Raw genomic sequence first — 19,067 nt, 5'->3', positions numbered from 1 at the left:
ATTTAAAAAGTCGAGATCTATACACGTCCTTCTGGTTTTTGTTGGCTGTTTATAGGCATAAGAAACGCATCTCGGAGCATATTGCGACGCCATATGGTGCGCAAGCCAGTTGTTCATTACATCTACATTAATGTCGCCAGCCTGGATCGGCCTGCCAACGTTCCCGTGGCGTTGCAGCTTAACGGGGAGCCAGAAGGAAAGCGTGCTGTCTGGAACGCGCTTACTCTTCTTCCTCATCAGTCACAACACAATATTCCCAAAATTCTTGATAGATGTGTAGCGGGTACCTCGCTTATCAGCAGAATGACAAAAAGCATAGTGGATGCTTCGTCGTCATGACGCTATTGGGTACCTTGCATGTGCTGCACCGTGATGATAGAAGGAAAATATGAAAGTCTGGAATGCGCTTGTTCTTCATCGTCATCGGCATCATCGTCATCACGGCTACGGCGCACGCCAAAGGAGAGCCTCCATGTTAAGGAGCTTTTGCCTACAAATACACGAACGTTAAAAAAAGAGACCATGCTGAGAGATTTCATTGTCGACGCCAACAGAAGTAATGATCCCGACATGATTATATGAGGCATACCATAGTAGAGGGTTCTGGAAATTTCGACCACCTGTGGTTCTTCAACGTGCACTGATATTGCACAGCACACAGGCCTCGAGCATGTCACCACCATTCGAAATTTGGCCTCAGCTGCCTTGATTTAACTCCCCGACCTTTGGGTTCACAAACCCAGCACCGTATACGCGCTGCGTCACCGCGGCGGACGGCCATTGAATGTGCATGACGGCTCTCGTTCATGTGAGTATCAGGCTCATTCCTCAGACAGAGATAGAGCAAGAGGGAGGAAATCATTTCGAAAACACCAGTCCTGTTTCACCATGTTTAATGTTCTACCACATCAAGCTGCCTAAAGACGAACTTGAGGTAGAAGTAAACAAGTTGTATACGGTAGTTTTCTTTGACACTTTCTTCGAAACTTGATTTATTGATTTGCGAGTTTCAACGTCCCAAAACCACCATATGATCATGAGAGACACCGTAGTGGAGGACTCCGGAAATTTCGACCACCTGGGGTTCTTTAACGTGCACCCGAATCTGAGCACACGGGCCTACAGCATTTTCGCCTCCTTCGAAAATGCAGCCGCCGCAGCCAGGATTCCATTCCGCGACCTGCGAGTCAGATGCCGAGTACCTTAGCCACTAGACCACCGCGGCGGGGGGCCTTTTCTCAAGACTTTAAATATCTGGTTCCACTATTGGAGGATAGGAAAAATATTTCTGTGCAGCGTGATGTTCCTTGCGGCTGGAGCGAGCTGGAGAAAGAAGTGAACAATCAGACTCGAAATGATGAAATGCGCCCACTGAACAATTTGTCCAGTAAAGGTCGTTACTCCTTAGCTTAACGAAATAAGTAGACACGCTCCGTCAAACCTGTTATTCGCTGCGGGGGCGAGCGTCCATACCGTTAAGAAACGGGTGCGGAAGACGACAATGAGAAATTTGGGAGCGACACATCTCTCGATGCAAGTGCAGCGCGCAACTTCGTACCTGAGTCAACCCACGCACCTGTCCGCCCACGCTGGCGAATTCGTGGAGCGTGACACGTGATAACGCTTTGCTGTATTCGTAGTACGACAGCCTATAACGAAATTCTCCGCATGCTCAGTTTTGCAATATACTACGTTTGCCCGTTTGCGTTTTTTTAAAGGTAGCAGGTATGTGGGAGATATCGTGGATTAGGTGAAAACCGGGAAAAGAAGCGAGAAATGTCACCCGAGCATGCCGGCGGGTATGTACGCTGATACGTCTTTAAAGTTTGCCGATGCGTAGAGCTTAGTGGTACAACTACAGGCTTTTTAGAATATAGTCTTCATGAATAAGCCGGAATAAGCCGTAAATTGTCCTTCAGAAAGAAAAGAATGCGTTGTTCGCACTCGATTACTTCTGGGGGCTTTGAACGCCGTCACGTGGAAAACGTGAGATGAATTTGGACGCAGCGATGTTGCACTGTCGATCCTCGTGGAACCACACATTCCAACACTAAATTTGTCGGTAAGTTAAGACGAGGTGAGATTTGCGAACTCGACGAGATGCTGCTTGGTATATGTACCAGGACGAGCCTGTTCGCGAATTCATTTTTTGTTAGAACTTTTAAAGAGTGGAATGGATTGTCTGTCATGAAACTGTGCTGTAAGAACGAAAAATTGTTTATGTCGTTTTTGTAACCCCCTTGCTGTAACGCCTTTGGACAATGCGGGGTAACCTTTGAATAAAGAATAAATAAAGAATATAGCACCTCGCCCGGAAGTCTGCTTGTTTGTGGCTTCCCTACTTTAATCGCTGCTGTGCAGGCAGGTAGAAGCACTATGGCTTTGCTTCCACGTAAAACACTCTGAACGTCTTGATAGCTGATGTTCTAGAACCACAAAACACTTCTAAAAAACAAGAAAGTTAGCCTTTGAACACTTCCGGCGACAAAGCTGCTAAATGGGGCGGCGTACGCCCTTTCCTTTCGCCTCAGTGTGTTACATCACCATGCACGGCTTTAAATACTGACCAATTAGGAACGCTCCATAAATTCTCGAAGTGTTCATGAAAACAATAGCAAGAAGACACGGAGAGTATCGTAATAACTGGGGTTTTACGTCGTCGCAGTGTAGGCACGCCATAGTGGAGGGCTCCGCAAATCGCACCTTACGATGTGCTTTAAAGCGCATGGATAAAGCGCAGGGTACGCATACGAGCATCTATAGCGTTTCACCTCCAAGTATGACAGCCGCTGCAGGAATCGAACCCGCGACTTTCATATCAGCGGCTGAGCGCCCCAATAACTTTACCACTGTGGGCGAACGAAACTACGAGTAGAATATAGTAGACCCTTGAGACTGTGGCTCAAGCCTGCATCGGATGATTGGCCAAAAACCTGTTAGTTTTAATGAAAATTATGGAATTAAAGTTCTAACTTTGATTATTTAGACAGGAGTATAAATAAATTAGTAAAATTACGAGTACAAAAATACAGAATAGGAGCAAGAATTTAGCAAAACGTGGAAGAAGCAAATAATCGCACAGTATTCTCTATTGCGACCGCCTATGGGGGGAGGGGGGGGGGAAGCCGCATTTTTACGAGGGAGCACGGGATGTTGATGCAATACCCAGGCGTAAATTCCCAACGCGTCCTCAACAACAACAAAAAAAAACGTTCCTGCTCTTGCAAAATACCCGTGCTTGCTCGGAAAAGGGGTATTCTGTTCCGTCCTGAGGTTCCATGCAGCTATTCCCGTGAAATGTGAGAAAAAAAAAACGTTGTTCGCCTATAGTGTAATACACAAAGACGGGAAACTGCGAGACTGCTATAGTTATTTTGCATAACCACTTTTATTGTGGGTCTCGGGCTTCGTGTATACGAGGTTGGTTCAATATAGAAGGGCAAGCTTGTCGAAGCATTCAATTCGGTCACGTTCCTTGCGCCGAGCAAAACAATGTGAAATGCAATTTGTTCGCCCGGAGAAAACGACGTTTTCTGTATGCATCGACAGCGTATACCTAAAATGACGATGTTGTGTACCTATGCGCTGGGTTTCCCGGCTTTCATGCCGCTTTTCGCAGCGTACTTTAACATGCAATGATAAGCAGTTTGCGATAGCACTACGCCTCGCGGATGAATACGCTATTGCGGTGAGGTTATAGTGTCGTTGCTTCGCGGAGTAAAAACAGCAAGCGCAATTGTGATGCTTCCTGAGTGAATTGCGTCATTTAAGTTACATTAGCAACACCACTCGTCACACGGGCTACGCCAAACAATGTCGTTAACGTCTAGCACATATGTCGCTAGAGATGACGACGAAAGGACGCTAAAGATTATTGGCTCGTTATCGACAGATTATGAGGAATGTGTGTATATTTTACGGTTATGCTGCAGAGTTATATTTTGGAGGGTTTGAAAGTTTCTAACAGTTTTTTTTAAACGCGCGATGCATTAGTATAAATAATATGTATAAAAAAATAAATGCCATCAAGTTCCACGAGAGCTGTTCAGTCGTCAGCCAGTTTAACACGAACCCTCCGACGTGTGACCTGGTTGAATACGTCTTCAGAGTGGTGTTAGCTTAAAGGAAATTCGGGAAAGCTCTAATAAAACGAAACTTAGCGTCGAATAAGGACTTGAAGCTAGAAATTCGACGTCACGCCGATTCCACAGTAAAATATGCTACGACTATAAAAGAATGCTTATTTCATTTCCTCAAGCATCTAATGAACATGTGAGCTTACGCGCTGTGTTTCATATTTTCAACGCTAGCATTGTTCGATGACATTGCTCATTTATTAAATATCTAAGGACTTACGAAGTCTCTACTACGTCTGTCATTTTGTTTTTGTTTTCTTTTTTCCCCCAAGTAAACCTTCATTATAAGCGATTCTGTTGCCGGCAATAACGTCATATCGAGCTATCTTGACTATTTACTTTTCCTCATTTGCAGCACTCCACAAAGGCAAGAAAACGGCGACAGCCTATGAAGTGCGATTGTATCAACACCCGTATACTGCGTATTATCGGAGAACGTATAAGGTCAGGAGCTATTTGCTGCGCGAATACAATGTTTCGCAATTTTACGAGACGTTCTTTTGCGGCAGTTAGGGCTCTTCGATTGTGTTCCTTTATCTCTCACACACAAGGAGGCCGATTCTGGCGACACAATCGGCGAGACACTGCAAGGTCGTGCGAATCACCGGCGGACTAGAACTCCGTGGTGGGAAAGTACGCTCACATTCTGCCTCTGCATATAGGTATGGTTTAGTAGGTAGAACGTTAACGCATACATGCTGCCCGTATCATTTAGGCGAAGTTAAACAGCAGCAGAATACAAAAGAAGCCTCAAGGAAGCAAACGCTTGGTGCTGAAAAAATCAGCCCTCGTTTTGTGTCCTTGCCATCCAAATGACTCCCGTCGTTTTGCGCGCTGATTCAAGGTATACACGCGTCAATTCCAATTTGCCCAACCTTTTGTATTTGACTACTCGTGCGAGTGCCAAAATGACTATGTGCGCCGTCTAGTGGCGAGCCGTATGCTGTCGAGAGCATGGCTGCGCACTCGCTAGAGCAGTACTCTCGACAGAAAACGACTCGCCACCAGACGGCGATACCAGCGCGTGCTGGCGTGGTCCGTGTTATTTTGATGTCTACTGTTGATCATTGATTTGACATGGGAGGTTTAACATCCCGAAACCACCATATGATTATGAGAGATGCCATAGTGAAGGGCTCTGGAAATTTCGACCACCTGGGGTTCTTTAACGTGCACCCAAAGCCGAGCACACGGGCCTATAGCATTTTCACCTTCATCCAAAATGCAGCAGCCGCAGTCGGGATTCTATCCCGCGACCTGTGGGTCAGCAGCCGAATACCTTAGCCGCTAGAACACCGCGGTTGGGCTTGTGGCCGTACCCTTCCATTTGTAAGCGTTCAACGTAGTTTTCCCTCTCCCTCTCTGTACCTCTTCGCCGTTCAGGCAGAGCTTGTCTACTGATCTTCGGCGTTTCATCCTACTATGCGCAGTTTCGCAATGAACCCTTATGAACTGGCCTAGTTAATCACGCTTCTGCAGGGCAGCTAACCGGAAGACCACGCGGTTGACCTTTAAGCATACTTTCTTTCCCAAATAAGATTCACCTAGTGAAAGCTACGCGAAACAATGCCAAGATTGGAGTGTCTGCTTCGTCATCGTCAAGTTTGGCTCGCCGATAAAAACAACCTCCGAACGCCACACCCATTCCGACCGAACCAGCTGACACGAGGACCGGAGGCCTTCCGCGATAGCGCAGCTCACGATAGGGGCGCCGAACAATGGTGACGGGTGCCCCGAATGACCCGACCGATAGCGCCACTGGCGGCGATAAGTGCATGCATAGCACGTGTGCGTTAAATCCGCGCCGACCAGAGCACCGGCGACATTTGGTGTGACCAGAAGGTACGTACCGGCCAGTGTTACGTTACGACTTAGACAACAAATGCGCCCTGTTGTGTTCAGGGAATTCCTATCATTTGGACAAAATATCGAACTAAGATATTCATCTGTTTGCTGGGAAGAGAAGTAGAATATAAAGTCAGAGATACACTGATGTAGATTACTTGGCTCCGTATATCACTTTAAAAATATAAGAACTCTGCTGACATCATCCTAATTTGTTATTTGTTATACTTAAAAGTTCACACGTTGGGCCAATAGCAAACGACATTGATGAAGGAAAAGTATTGCGCGCTCCGCTATTATTGATTGAAGAAAGAAAAAGAAAATGTGCTGAAAGCGAGTTCAAAGTAGCAACGCACAAGTTAGCAAATTCGCGTCGGCACATAGCTTTGAGTACAAGCCTCTGCGTTTCCTGTTCAGATGAGGCACAGATTGTTGCCTGAAAGCGCTTCCCGAAAGAAGACGGACCGCATTCGTGTTCTGTTGGCCATTCATATTTCGGAAGCAACAACTTCATGATGTTCACGAGAATAGACTGTCAAATGCCCGAAATAACATAGTAGCATGCTTCTAGCAGCTACTTTCTTCGAATCCGTAGTTGTTCGATTTAGTGAATTTTTGTCATGTAGAGAACCATAGTTCATACTCCGTGATTAACGTACTTTTCCTTCCCTCTTCCGTTTCGTTACTGCCCCATATAATTTACTTTTTGTCTAAAGAAGGTAACCCTTAACATATAAACAATTCATATAATTCGACATAACGGTTGCTTGGGCTAGTTGGTGCTTTCGAATGTGTGTCTTATCCTAAGTCCCTTTTTCTTTATGTGCAAACGTGTTGATATAGTTCGGAACAATGGGAACAAATGGGGTTCTTCGTGGCCAACTCGATGTCATAGTACGAGGAATCACCCTCTTGTGCAAGCCAAAACGTAAGCTCTAGCTTCAACCAATATAATGTTTTTCTATAATCGTCCGCCATGGTAGATCAGAGGTAACGGTGCCGCTCGGCTGCTGAACCGAAGGTCGCGGGGTCGATCCCAGCCTGGGTGGTCGTATTTTGGTGAAGGGTAAATGGTAGAGGTCAGTGTACTGTTCGATGTAAGTGCACGTTAAACACCAGATTGCCGCCTTATAATCATGTCGTGGTTTTGGGACGTAAGACTTCAGTTATTATTATTTCTTTAATCAGCACGTTGCACTGTTCATGTATGCGTACAAATTGATAACATCGTTGTTACCATGCTCTTGAAGTTGGACAACTCGTAACGCGCGAGCCCAAATGCATAAACAGATACACCAAGGTAGAATTTGTTGAGAAATTCTCAATTATACAATCACCGAGTGTGGGGTATACGCAATGAATACGAAATAACTTGAGTGGATTAAAATGAAGAATATGAAAACTTGCTGTTGCTTCCGTGTAATGGTACTCAACAGTGACGTGAGAGTACTTCTTATACGGCACAAAAAGAGTGTGAAAAGATAGTTCACGTATCTTCTCAGGTTTTGTGTCGAAGTCTCTGCTACAGAATTTCTATCTCTAACGATACGATGCGCGCTTGCGTAAGTGCACATATTCTAATCAGCGTCAGCGATAAAGGCCGTATGACGGAATTGGCGTGTGTATCGCATTCATTTTTTTTATTTGTCTTTCCGTACGGTCTTCCTTGTTGTCCAATAGTACGACAGTCCAGCTGCTGTCGTACTATTGTGACGCAAAGAAACGTGAACAGTGCGACATACTACGCTGCTCACATTTCTTCGCAAGCGGTTATGGCCAGAATTGTCCTCATACTTGAAGACTCATCTTCGAAACGTTAAAGAACAAATCTGGCGCCTATTTAGTGCCAGTAAGCTAAGATCTCCATGAAGACAAAGGCGGACAGCAGAGCACTAACGGCCGTTCTGTTCGCGTCTCTACCCATATACTGTATAGCGCATGTACTCAGTCTTTTTTACATGGCACAAATGGTATCCACACTTTCTAACAATACTGTATATCCATCATTCTCTCTCCATCTCTTAAGGTACCCTACATCTAGGTAGCGGAACTAGGAAGCTGTATCGGTTGACTTGAGTGCGAAGATTGGGCGCATTGCAGTATGCCGGATGCCAAGGAAGTGCTGGTGACGGGCGGCGCGGGATACCTGGGCTCTTGCTTGGTGCCGCTCCTGCTGGACCGGGGCTGGCGCGTGGCTGTCTACGACACCTTCTCCTACGGCCTGGGTCCTCTGCTTCCGGTGGCCCACCGCGTGCGCCTGATTCGTGGCGACGTCCGCGACGGCGCGGCGTTGGCGTCCGCGCTCAAGGGCGTCGGGGCCGTGGTGCACTTGGCAGCCATCGTGGGCTTCCCGGCGTGCAGTCGCGACCCCGACCTCGCCGAAGACGTCAACGTGGGCGGCACTAGAACGCTGCTCGAAAAGCTCTCGCCTTCGCAGCGAGTCGTGTACGCCTCCACAGGTTCCTGTTACGGCGCCGTCACGGACGGTCTCTGCACAGAAGAGACCCCGGTATCACCACTCTCGGTGTACGGTCGCACGAAGGCGGAGTCCGAGAAGCTGGTCCTGAAAAAAGGGGGCGTCGCGCTGCGTCTCGCCACCGTGTTCGGCGTGGCTCCCCGGATGCGCGTCGACCTGCTCGCCAACGACCTGTCCCGGAGGGCCCTGCGTGACGGCGAGCTGGAGGTGTACGAGCCGCACTTCTGGCGCACCTTCCTCCACGTGCGTGATGCGGCGAAAGCCTTCGTGCTGGCACTCGACCGCTACGACGAGATGCGTGGTCGCGCCTTCAACGTAGGAGACGACACTCTGAACGTGACGAAGGCGAAGCTGGCGCGACTCATCTGCGAGCGGGCCGGGGATACCCGGCTGGTGCTGGGCGCTTCAGGTCGAGACCAGGACTGTCGAGACTACCGCGTGTCCCACGCGCGTATTCGAGAGCTGGGCTTCCGAGCGAGCATCTCCCTCGAGCAAGGCGTCGACGAGCTGATCCGAGTGCTGCCTCTCATGGCACCCCACGAGCTTTACATGAACTAGGCCCCACCTGGCAGTGCTGTCTTAACAACGATGCTATCAAAACTGCTACCATTAAATGTTCTGTAGTCATTGAAGCTTCTACTTGCACTCGAGCCACACAGAGCTTGTGTTTTTATAGGATGTGTGACGCCAACAATAGGCTGGAGAAGCCACCCACTTTCGGGCAAAAGACAGAACCTTCTTCCCTCCTTTCGAAAGTCTAGGTGACAACTCTCTAGACCACCTAAATCATGGCTCACAATGCAAGCATCCGCCTGCGTATGCAGAGTAATATTGAAAACTGGTCAAAGTGGTAACGATTCATTGTTCGAGGTAAACAGCGCGAAAAACGAAGTGAGAGAAATAGACACAAAACCAGCACTGACTTTATACTGCTTGAAAGTCGGGGCTCGTCCTGTGCCTTTCTCTGTCTTCGTTTTTCGCACTGTTTACCTCGAACAATGACCCCATTTATAGTTACGTCAGGAAAAAAAGCACGCAGGACTTCGACAAAGAAAACCGTTAGGTTTAGCGGGGCCAATGCATGGACTTGTGTTGCACTGGTGGCTCAGAGCGCATGGATGTGCAGAGGACACTGAAAACCTAACGCATTATTACCACTAGCCCATGACTGTGCTGTTTGTGAACATAGCACGCGAGGTCGCTGTTGCCGCATCGGTAAAATCGCTGTTTCGAGCAGTCATGCTCAACACCTTCAATTGTGCGGTGAGTCCACTACACGTTGAAATAAATTTGTTTTTTGTTGCAACGTGTGTGTGATCAATATTGACCTCTGTCATGGTCACGAACCAATGGCTGTGACAACCATAGTCTATTTTTCTAAAGAACAGTCAGATAGTATTTAGAGAAAAGGCAGAGAAATCAGGCTTTACCAGGGAACGGTTTCCTCAGCATCTACAATCATGCAATCCTAATAACCAGTGAAAGGTCAGGTTGCTGACTCCACAGATGTCGATGGAAAAGCTACATCAACCACAAGAAACGAATTCACAGGGAGCTACTCAGTGCAGCTATATCTCGCTGCTCTAGCCTTTGATTCAAACTAGTCTCAAGAAGTTCCCTGACTATAGCGCCCAGCTATAGGCAGCACGAAATGTGCTGAAAGTAAGACGCAGTACTGCTGGAGGCATGCGTTGTTTTAAAAATACAGCACTGCTGTGCGGCTGTCGTATTTGCAAGTCTATCCGTAGAACTGCAACCCGACTTTATCGCGAAGCTACGACTGAAACACCGATTTATAAATAGGTGAGAAAACTACGCAGTTGGGACTTGAAGCCTCGGGCAAGTCGCACTTGAAGTCCCGCCTTCTTGGCGCTGAAAAGTGCGACATGCCACCGTGTGACATGTCTTCTCAACAGCTGAGCGAAATAAAAGCCGTTCAAGTCGAGAGATGGAGCAGCCGGCAAACTATAACCCGTCCACAGAAATACAAACATTGCGCGAAGTGTCTGCTTCACTAGTACCGATTGCTAACCGGTTGCCAGTTTTTTTCAATGAACTCGCTCACGGTCAAAGCGGCACTTCGGCCATCACAAACCATGGGAAAAAAAATAAAACCCCACGTAATCAAAGAGAACCGATGCGAAGCACGCGGATAGAAAGTGACTGCTATTTAGAAAACACTTGTTCGCACGTATTCAATCTAGAAGAAACGGCGTGGAAACACGGACACGACTGTGGTTAAATTTCTTCTTCATTGTGCAAAACGTTACAACATGGCGCTTAAAAATACATGTGTACAAATGGCGTTTACGCACGGACATATTTCCAACAGTCGCATGTGTTTTATATTGTTACGTGGAAAATAACAGTTGTCAGTCCGCAGCCACAACGCAGCTCACCGACAACGTCCACTTCTTCACTCTCAGTCTGAGGCACCTTTCATGGGTATGCCCTCTTCATGGGTATGCCCTCATGGGTATGCCCACTATGCCCTCTTTGAGTCAGACGAAATCACGTAACAATATAACCAGTTGTTTTACACTTGCGAATGGACGCCAATAGCAAATGGGTATCCGCAACGCCGGAAGCGGTAAGCTGATATGCAGTGCTTGTGCACTTGCGATGACGGCAGCCCTCGATAGCGCTACGCAGATGGTGCTTAACCGCAACTGACGTTAGAGTTACCTAAAAGGTAGATAGATAGATATGTAGGGTTTAGCGTCCCAAAACCACTATATGATTATGAGAGACGCCATAGTGGAGGGCTCCGGAAATTTCGACCACCTGGGGTTCTTTAACGTGCACCCAAATCTGAGCACATGGGCCTGCAACATTTCCGCCTCCATCGGAAATGCAGCCACCGCCACCGGGATTTTAACCCTTGACCTGCGGGTCAGCAGCCGAGTACCTTAGCCACTAGACCACCGCGGCGGGGCAGTTACCTAAAGGTAGCATCTACAGTAACTCTATTTTACTTTAACCCGACACGATGGCTGTATGATAGGAGTAAGTACATATGTAGTGTTTATAAAATAAAATCGCCAGCATTGAAACCACAATTGAGGTTTCAGGAGCATAAGGCCTGCAAATAGGTTTTTTTTATTTTCATTTCTTTATTTACTGATTTTTTATTTTTCATTTTTTGTTGGCAGTTCCGAGACCTGGCGTGGCTCTGTGGTAGAATATTTTATTGCTGCGCAGAATGTTTGGGTTCGATTCCTGCTAGGAGCCCGATATTTATTATTTGCAAAAGTCGGGTCAACGCTGCCGATTTACGTATTTTTTCAGGCTCTCGCATTTAAATTATTGATGTCTGTTCTCACCGTTTGACAAAGTGTGTTTGACAACGTGTGTTTGACAACGTGTGTTTCACAACGTACCCGACGGGATTTTCACGGTACTCATGTCGTCACCGGACATTTCTATGCGTCAAGCCCTCTAACGTTTCCAATACTAATCGTGGTCAACACGAAAACATGATCACGCGATCACGAGAGCTCCTAGAGATTAGATAGATAGATAGATAGATAGATAGATAGATAGATAGATAGATAGATAGATAGATAGATAGATAGATAGATAGATAGATAGATAGATAGATAGATAGATAGATGGATAGATAGATAGATAGATAGATAGATAGATAGATAGATAGATAGATAGATAGATAGATAGATAGATATATAGATAGATAGATAGATAGATAGATAGATAGATAGATAGATAGATAGATAGATAGATAGATAGATAGATAGATAGATAGATAGATAGATAGATAGATAGATAGATAGATAGATAGATAGATAGATAGATAGATAGATAGATAGATAGATAGATAGATAGATAGATAGATAGATAGATAGATAGATAGATAGATAGATACGCTAAAGATGCCTGCCGTTTGCTAAGAAATGCTTCGCAGTTTTAAAATATTCACTACTGCAAGAAAACGGCTGCGATGAAGAGAGATGCAGAGGAGTTAACACAAAGGCAGCGATGCTGGCCTGAGCGATAGTTTCGCTACGGCCCTGCTACTCTATACGCTGGGAAAGGGTGACAGGAAAGCAATAGAGTAACAAAGGACTATAATAAGTTAGGGAGGTGAGTTAGTGAACTCACCTCCCTAACTCACCTCCCGCTCTTCACGTTGGAACAGTCTAAATTAGCGCATCCTGTGGTTTGCAAGAAGTAGCTGCCGTGGCAGCAGTCCAGTGGCCTGCAGAAAAGCTACGACTGAGAATTACGCTGTTGGTGATGTAAAGTACTTAAAAGAACCTTATTGGTTGATTGTCTACTATGAAAACATGCAATCAAGGAAGTCAGTTTCTGACGTTCCCTTGCGTACACTGGACATGCTTAATATACGTTTAAGTGTTTCTGGTGTTGACAGTGACCACAATGGGGACCGGTGCCACTGCAGCAACTGGTAGACTAGCACAAGACAAACGTTCCATTCGAACCACCTAAAATTCAATACAGAATACAGAACCGGTAAATGCTATTACCATCACCTAGAGCTTCGCAAGCACATATCCTGCAGCATCGAACATGTCTTCCTCTCCGCTTACACAATTACACTCATAAAACACTGTACATGTCCTGTGTACCTGATCATGAAGCCATCTTCTTAATGTCTAATAATGTGTATACGATACCCACGAGCATATGTTACATGTTTGTGATTGCCACCTCCATATTCGTTGCACGTGTCATTACATTTTGGCATGCAACCGCGTCGCTCCTGTGCTCCCGTAACTGCGAGAAAAGATCGCCCACATTTGTCGAGGATCGAATGGTGCAGCTCTATTTATCTCAATCGCCTTTAACACCCGGCAGTTGCTTCGGGACGACACAGGATGATTACGCAGTTAGGCGTCACGGCGGTGGATGACGCCTTGCGGTAATTCACCGCCAACTCGTTTCACCTCTATAGTCACGTTGTGCCGGGCAAAGGAACACATACGGGGCCAAGACAAAACGCTCGCTTCGGACGCCGAGACAAAGAGTTGCGAAATCGGACGCCTGCATGCCGCCCCAACGGAACACCGCTGGCACATCGACAACCGATGCGGAACATCGGCGGTGGCTGCACAAATAAAACGGTGCAAGTACTCATAATTCTTTCCCGACGGGCGAAAGGCATGTTACCAGGTGACATCCACCTCGCATATACCGTGCCTCTCGCACCTCGCTTGTTATCCCAAGTCTCTAGCACTGTAATGTATGATTGCTATTTGAGGAAACCTTATCCGCTGGTCTCGGTTACCTCTTCACTGTGCCTATGGTCGAACGATGGCGTGCCACCACATCCAACTTCGCGAATTAAGGAGGCGGGAGAATGTTTTGGTGTGACTTGAATTGCCCGGGATAGTATTACGAAACGAACCAAACACGATGGTGCAGGCCGCTGCGCCGGCGTAGGAATAAGGGTAGACGCTTGGTAAAGTTGGAACTACTTCGTAACTGCATCTATCACAGCACGCAAATGCTTTCACAGCGATACTGTGCGTAACTTAGATGGGTACAACTTTAGGAGTCTGCGGCATTTCCTCCTCAAGGCGAAGGCACATAATCTTGCACCAATGAGGGCGTGCCCCATAGTGACGTCACGAGTCGGAAAGATCATGACGTCGTATTGACTACGGGTCTATTGAAAAGCCCTGCTCCGCCTTTGGAGAGCACTTCAGTGTGCAAAAGCGTGAAGACTACTTTAGTCGTTGATGTGATCGGCTCCCGCGCTTGTTTCACACGGGGGTGGGGGGGTAAGGGAGGCTGTTTGGATTTAAAGGGCCACTAAAGAGGAAAAAACTTTTTCCGGTATTAGCGAAGGAAAATTTCCCAATGCCACAATCACACGACGCTCGTTAAGCGATAAAACAAGCGAAAAGAAAATGCGGATGGAGACACCACCTTGAGATTGCCACAGTAAACACCGTGACGTCATAGATATTGACGTGACGTAGCTTGTAATCGATAAAAATGAAGTACATTGTCAACTGTGGGTTTCGCAGACCTAGCATACAAAGTTTCGGAAAAGTCCATCGAGCCAATGCCGCGAAAGTACAAAAAGTACAGTTTGAAATTTCGACATCACGGGTGGCCATTTTTGGTGCAAAATTTAACAATAAAGCCTCGACTCGTTTTCCCCGCTAATAATGAACTTGTGACAGTTAAACATGTAGCATTAGAGTTGCCAGAGTGCAGTTTGTCCGTAGAAACCTAGTTACTCTAACATGTACATAGCTTTTTGTGGAGTCGATATATCCCGTAACTAATCGGTGCATCATACGAGAACGTTTCTTAGGTGTTGTATATTTTAGCTGAAGTGTTATCAATCAGATAATGAAGCACTTGTCTGGAACAATGTTTATAATCTAGAGTAGGAAGAGAGGGGTCTAGATTCCCGCACCTTTCATTGTGCTTGCCCAGGGATAGTAAGTGGAAGGGGGCATTGAGATAGCTGGAAGTGTTCGTGTGACCTATATCTACGGGCAAGGCAGCGTGCTATCTTATTTGCAATCACTGGAAATCGAACAAGACTTGGAGTGTTTGAGTATGCTTATTTTTTCTTTGTTTCTTTATGGGATGGTGCCAAAAAAAAAGAATGCCAGTGAAGGCCAGTCGAAAAAGCAGCTAAAGAAGAAGTTGTTTCGCCCGAAAACTGAAGTATAGACAGCAACAGCGATGTATTGAACAACGGCACACTGATTAATTAGAAAACGCGTGATATTAACCTTTAATTTACTATTTAAATTACCTACTATAGCGTCACATACACTCAGGCATACATTAGAGTCACTTACAGGCATTCACATTACGCACTAATTCATATGAAAAGCATAGGACTAAAATATCTACATACAGAGATGGTCCACAAAAATCTTCGAGTGCCAACTTGGCCTCTAACCTTTGCTTTATGCTGACGAAGACAAAATCATCGTACCCTTAAGTGGTGCTTGACTGGTGACCCAAAGGTCATAGAATCGAATCCCGGACACGGCAGCCGTATTTCGACGGAAACAATATCCTAGAGGTTCATGTGCTTTAGATTTAGTTTCTTATTAAGCAACCTCAGGCGTTCGAAATTCGCGGAGCCCTACACAATGGCGCCTTTTATAATTGTTTCGTAGCTTTGGGACATAAAACACACACAAATAATATTGTGTTATTTTTCACAGACATGCATGCGCAGCAGCGATGCCGTCAAGCTGCCGCTGGATGTTGTAGACTACCCGGCTTCTTTCGGGCGTCAGTATATCTACAGTATAGCGCGGCTCCTGTGAAGCTAAACAGGAAGGCCTTGTAAGGCCCTCTTGCTCGAGAAATGGGGTCCTCTTGCTCGAGAAACTCCCATCGACTCACTCAAGAAATCCTCCGAACTAGCTCTTTTCCATCGCCGGCTACGATGGCGCTGTATACGGACATTTTTCCTGTCTGCTCGGCATGCGATCCGCTCGCCACCTTCCCTCATTTGATGTGGCGGTGCTCCCGCTTGCGCGTTTCAACAAGGAGGCATCACGTAAACGAGACAGATTTCTTAGAATGTATCACCGCCTTGCGAAACAACTCCGGGTTGTCCAGGGAACCTGTCAAGTAATCGGGAACCTCTGGTCCCCGACTCCATGGCGGGTGCAGCCCTCGGTGGGTATTTAGGAACCTTCTTTCCAGGACGCAAACAAAGTTCATCTGTCTGTTTGTCTGTCTGTCATTCAAGAAATACATTCTGCTTTGAGAGCTTACTCGAACTCGCTGAGACTTACCAAAATTTTATAGACCACCTTGGTCTGTAAATGTCTTGGTCTATAAAAGACGTGCACTGAAGCCTAAGCAGACGGGCCTCTAGCATTTCTGCCTCCGTCAAATATGCGGTCACTAAAATTTTACTCAACGGAACCGACTCAATAAATTCACTAAATTTTTCCTAAGCCGAACTTACTCGGATTAAAACTCGCGACTTGACCTTGGTTCGAGTGAGCCTGAGTGAGTCCACTCATTAGTCCGCTTGTGTAAAACTAGCTTTTTTAATCGTGTGATGAGGTGACGGCGTGGAGACGTCAAAATGACATCACAGATTTTAAAGATGACGTTACGTCAGGGTCATGTGGTGATGCCATCATGCGATGATTTCTTGCACCGCTTGTGTTCCCCCCGATGCCTTTTGACATGGACGGTAAGTTTTCACGTTGTATGAGGCTTTACATCGCCGTATAGTTGTGTTCTAAGGCTATCGTCATGAAATACAACAATATATATATATATATATATATATATATATATATATATATATATATATATATATATATATATATATATATATATATATATATATATATATATATATATATATATTATAGCCATCTAATGCTAGTGTGGACAGAATAATCATTGTAGGCTCTCGCTCTACATAGTTTGTGACCATTTCTTTGTGTTTGTTAATAAAATTGAAATTGAATGATTGAATAAAGCAATGCAAACAAATCATTTAAGACATCTACTGAAGACAAAATATACATTAAAATTAAGTAATACTGAGCAAGTACATGACCTCTGCGATGCCGACCGCGTACTACTCACATAAAACCAGCTCTGGCTAAATTTGGCTATTTTTTCTCTTATACCACTGTAATAAAGCGATGCACGTCTACCGCTACGCCTCCCTCCATTATAATGCTGCGCATCATTTACCGTTTGGGAGTGTTGTGGCATTCTTTTGGTAATGCCTGCTTGTTTGTTTATTTTGTTTGTTTGTTTGTTCCCGCCTCATCCCTGGGAGCGCGAAGCTTATTATCATGAAACCTGAATGGCTGGTTTGCGTAAACAACCAACCTGCGATAACAGCAGGCAAACGAGGGGAAAAAAATATATAGAACCAAGAAAGCATAGTGAAGCACAATTTGCTGATCATACATACGAAGTGCTGGCTATAGCGAAGAGCCACAGACATTGCGGCGCGCCGACAGTGCTTGCGGGCCGGATCATTAAATATACATTAGGGGCATTGTGCTTCACAGCGCGTGCATTATTGTGCACGTACGTGTTAACCTTAGCCGTCTCACTTCTGCCGCATACAAAGACCAAGACGACAGCAGTCTGCGATTGACACTTTACAAAAGGAGAAGTCACTTATGGCTAAATACAGGACGACGGCACGCGAGAGATAAAAAATTAAAGAACAATGCGATATATGCGAGACCCCCTAACTTAAGTTTATGAACGGCGTCCCAAACAGTGTTTTCAATCCACAACAATGATTCCTTACTTATGCATTTCGGGGCTGAACAGAAAAGAACGTGTGTTTACTATCTCGCGCGCCGATTGTCTAACCTAGAAACAGTACAACGAAATTCAACACATTTGCGGGATGTAAGCGCGCCAAAAATGAATGTTAGCTTTTGTTATGGCGTCTCACTATTCAAAGCAGAAGTCGAGAGTGGGCTTCAGAACACACACTCCGGAGCTTGAAGTTTGGCGGCTTTGTTGAGCTTATGAAACCAGCCTTTGAAGGATATATAAAATCGTGTAGAATCTCAGACTACGCCTCTCAGACTACGGTTCATAGTTGAGTAGGTGAATGCGTAGTTCGTCGTGCGAGACTAATACGAGCGTGGCTGCGATGACGATGATGATTCATGTACTGACTACTGACATTTAAGTCGAGAATTGTGTAGCCCGACAAAACTTTGCAAAATGCCATCGCAACTTTTCTCGTTTGCCTTATGTGAATAATAATAATAATAATAATAATAATAATAATAATAATAATAATAATAATAATAATAATAATAATAATAATAATAATAATAATAATAATAATAATATTATTATTATTATTATTATTATTATTAATAATAATAATAATATTATTATTATTAATAATAATAATAATATTATTATTAATAATAATAATTATTATTATTATTATTATTATTATTATTATTATTATTATTATTATTATTATTATTATTATTATTATTATTATTATTATTATTATTATTATTATTATTATTATTATTATTATTATTTCTGTGGTTTTATGTGCCCAACCTACGTTATATTTGGTTTGTGGGGTTTAACGTTCCGAAACCACCATATGATTATGGGACGCCGTAGTGGAGTGTTTCGGAAATTTTGACCACATGGGGTTCTTTAACGTGCACCTAAATCTTAGCACACGGGCCTACAGCATTTTCGCCTCCATCGAAAATGCAGCCGCCGAAGCCGGGATTCGATCCCGCTAACTGCGGGATCGTTACAAGGCAAAGAAAAGAACAAATAAAATGCAAAATATGAAAAGGAATGACATAAACGACGATATTGGAGAGCACGGCACATACATAGTGGGAGTGTTTTATGTTTTTTTTTGTTTTTTTGCGCGAAGGAGGAGGACGAAAAGAAGGACAGGGAGGTTAGCCAGTTCTCAGAACGGTTGTTGGCTACCCTGTGCTGCTCTTGCGTGAAAACTTCTGGGGAAGTGAAAATCCCTAGTCACGTTACGTCGTTGGGGCACAAGTAGAAGTCCTTGTGTCGAAGGACGCGGCTGGCTTTTCAAATGTCGAGAAAACTTAATGACCGCAGTGTCACGTGATATGTGCTTGAAAAAATGGCCAGTT

At 45.1% G+C, this 19,067-nt stretch overlaps 3 protein-coding genes across 3 annotated transcripts in view; 1 reads left to right on the top strand and 2 right to left on the bottom strand.

Annotated features, from left to right (window-relative positions):
- Positions 1-19,067, bottom strand: part of LOC119174674 (nucleolar pre-ribosomal-associated protein 1) — a 341,215-nt gene that overhangs the window by 73,901 nt on the left and 248,247 nt on the right. The gene's annotated exons all lie outside the window — the stretch shown is intronic.
- Positions 1-19,067, bottom strand: part of LOC119174671 (monocarboxylate transporter 13) — a 214,171-nt gene that overhangs the window by 125,374 nt on the left and 69,730 nt on the right. The gene's annotated exons all lie outside the window — the stretch shown is intronic.
- Positions 5,848-9,763, top strand: LOC119174672 (GDP-D-glycero-alpha-D-manno-heptose dehydrogenase-like). The gene is made up of 2 exons (XM_037425688.2): positions 5,848-5,978; positions 8,008-9,763. The coding sequence occupies exon 2, from the start codon at positions 8,083-8,085 to the stop codon at positions 9,013-9,015; it is 933 nt and encodes a 310-aa protein (XP_037281585.2). The 5' UTR covers positions 5,848-5,978; positions 8,008-8,082; the 3' UTR covers positions 9,016-9,763.

This window comes from Rhipicephalus microplus, chromosome 5, assembly GCF_043290135.1.
Source record: "Rhipicephalus microplus isolate Deutch F79 chromosome 5, USDA_Rmic, whole genome shotgun sequence".
NCBI classification, from domain to species: domain Eukaryota; kingdom Metazoa; phylum Arthropoda; class Arachnida; order Ixodida; family Ixodidae; genus Rhipicephalus; species Rhipicephalus microplus.
Note: the sequence above shows the minus strand (reverse complement) of the source record. Positions and strands in the feature narration are given on the sequence as shown.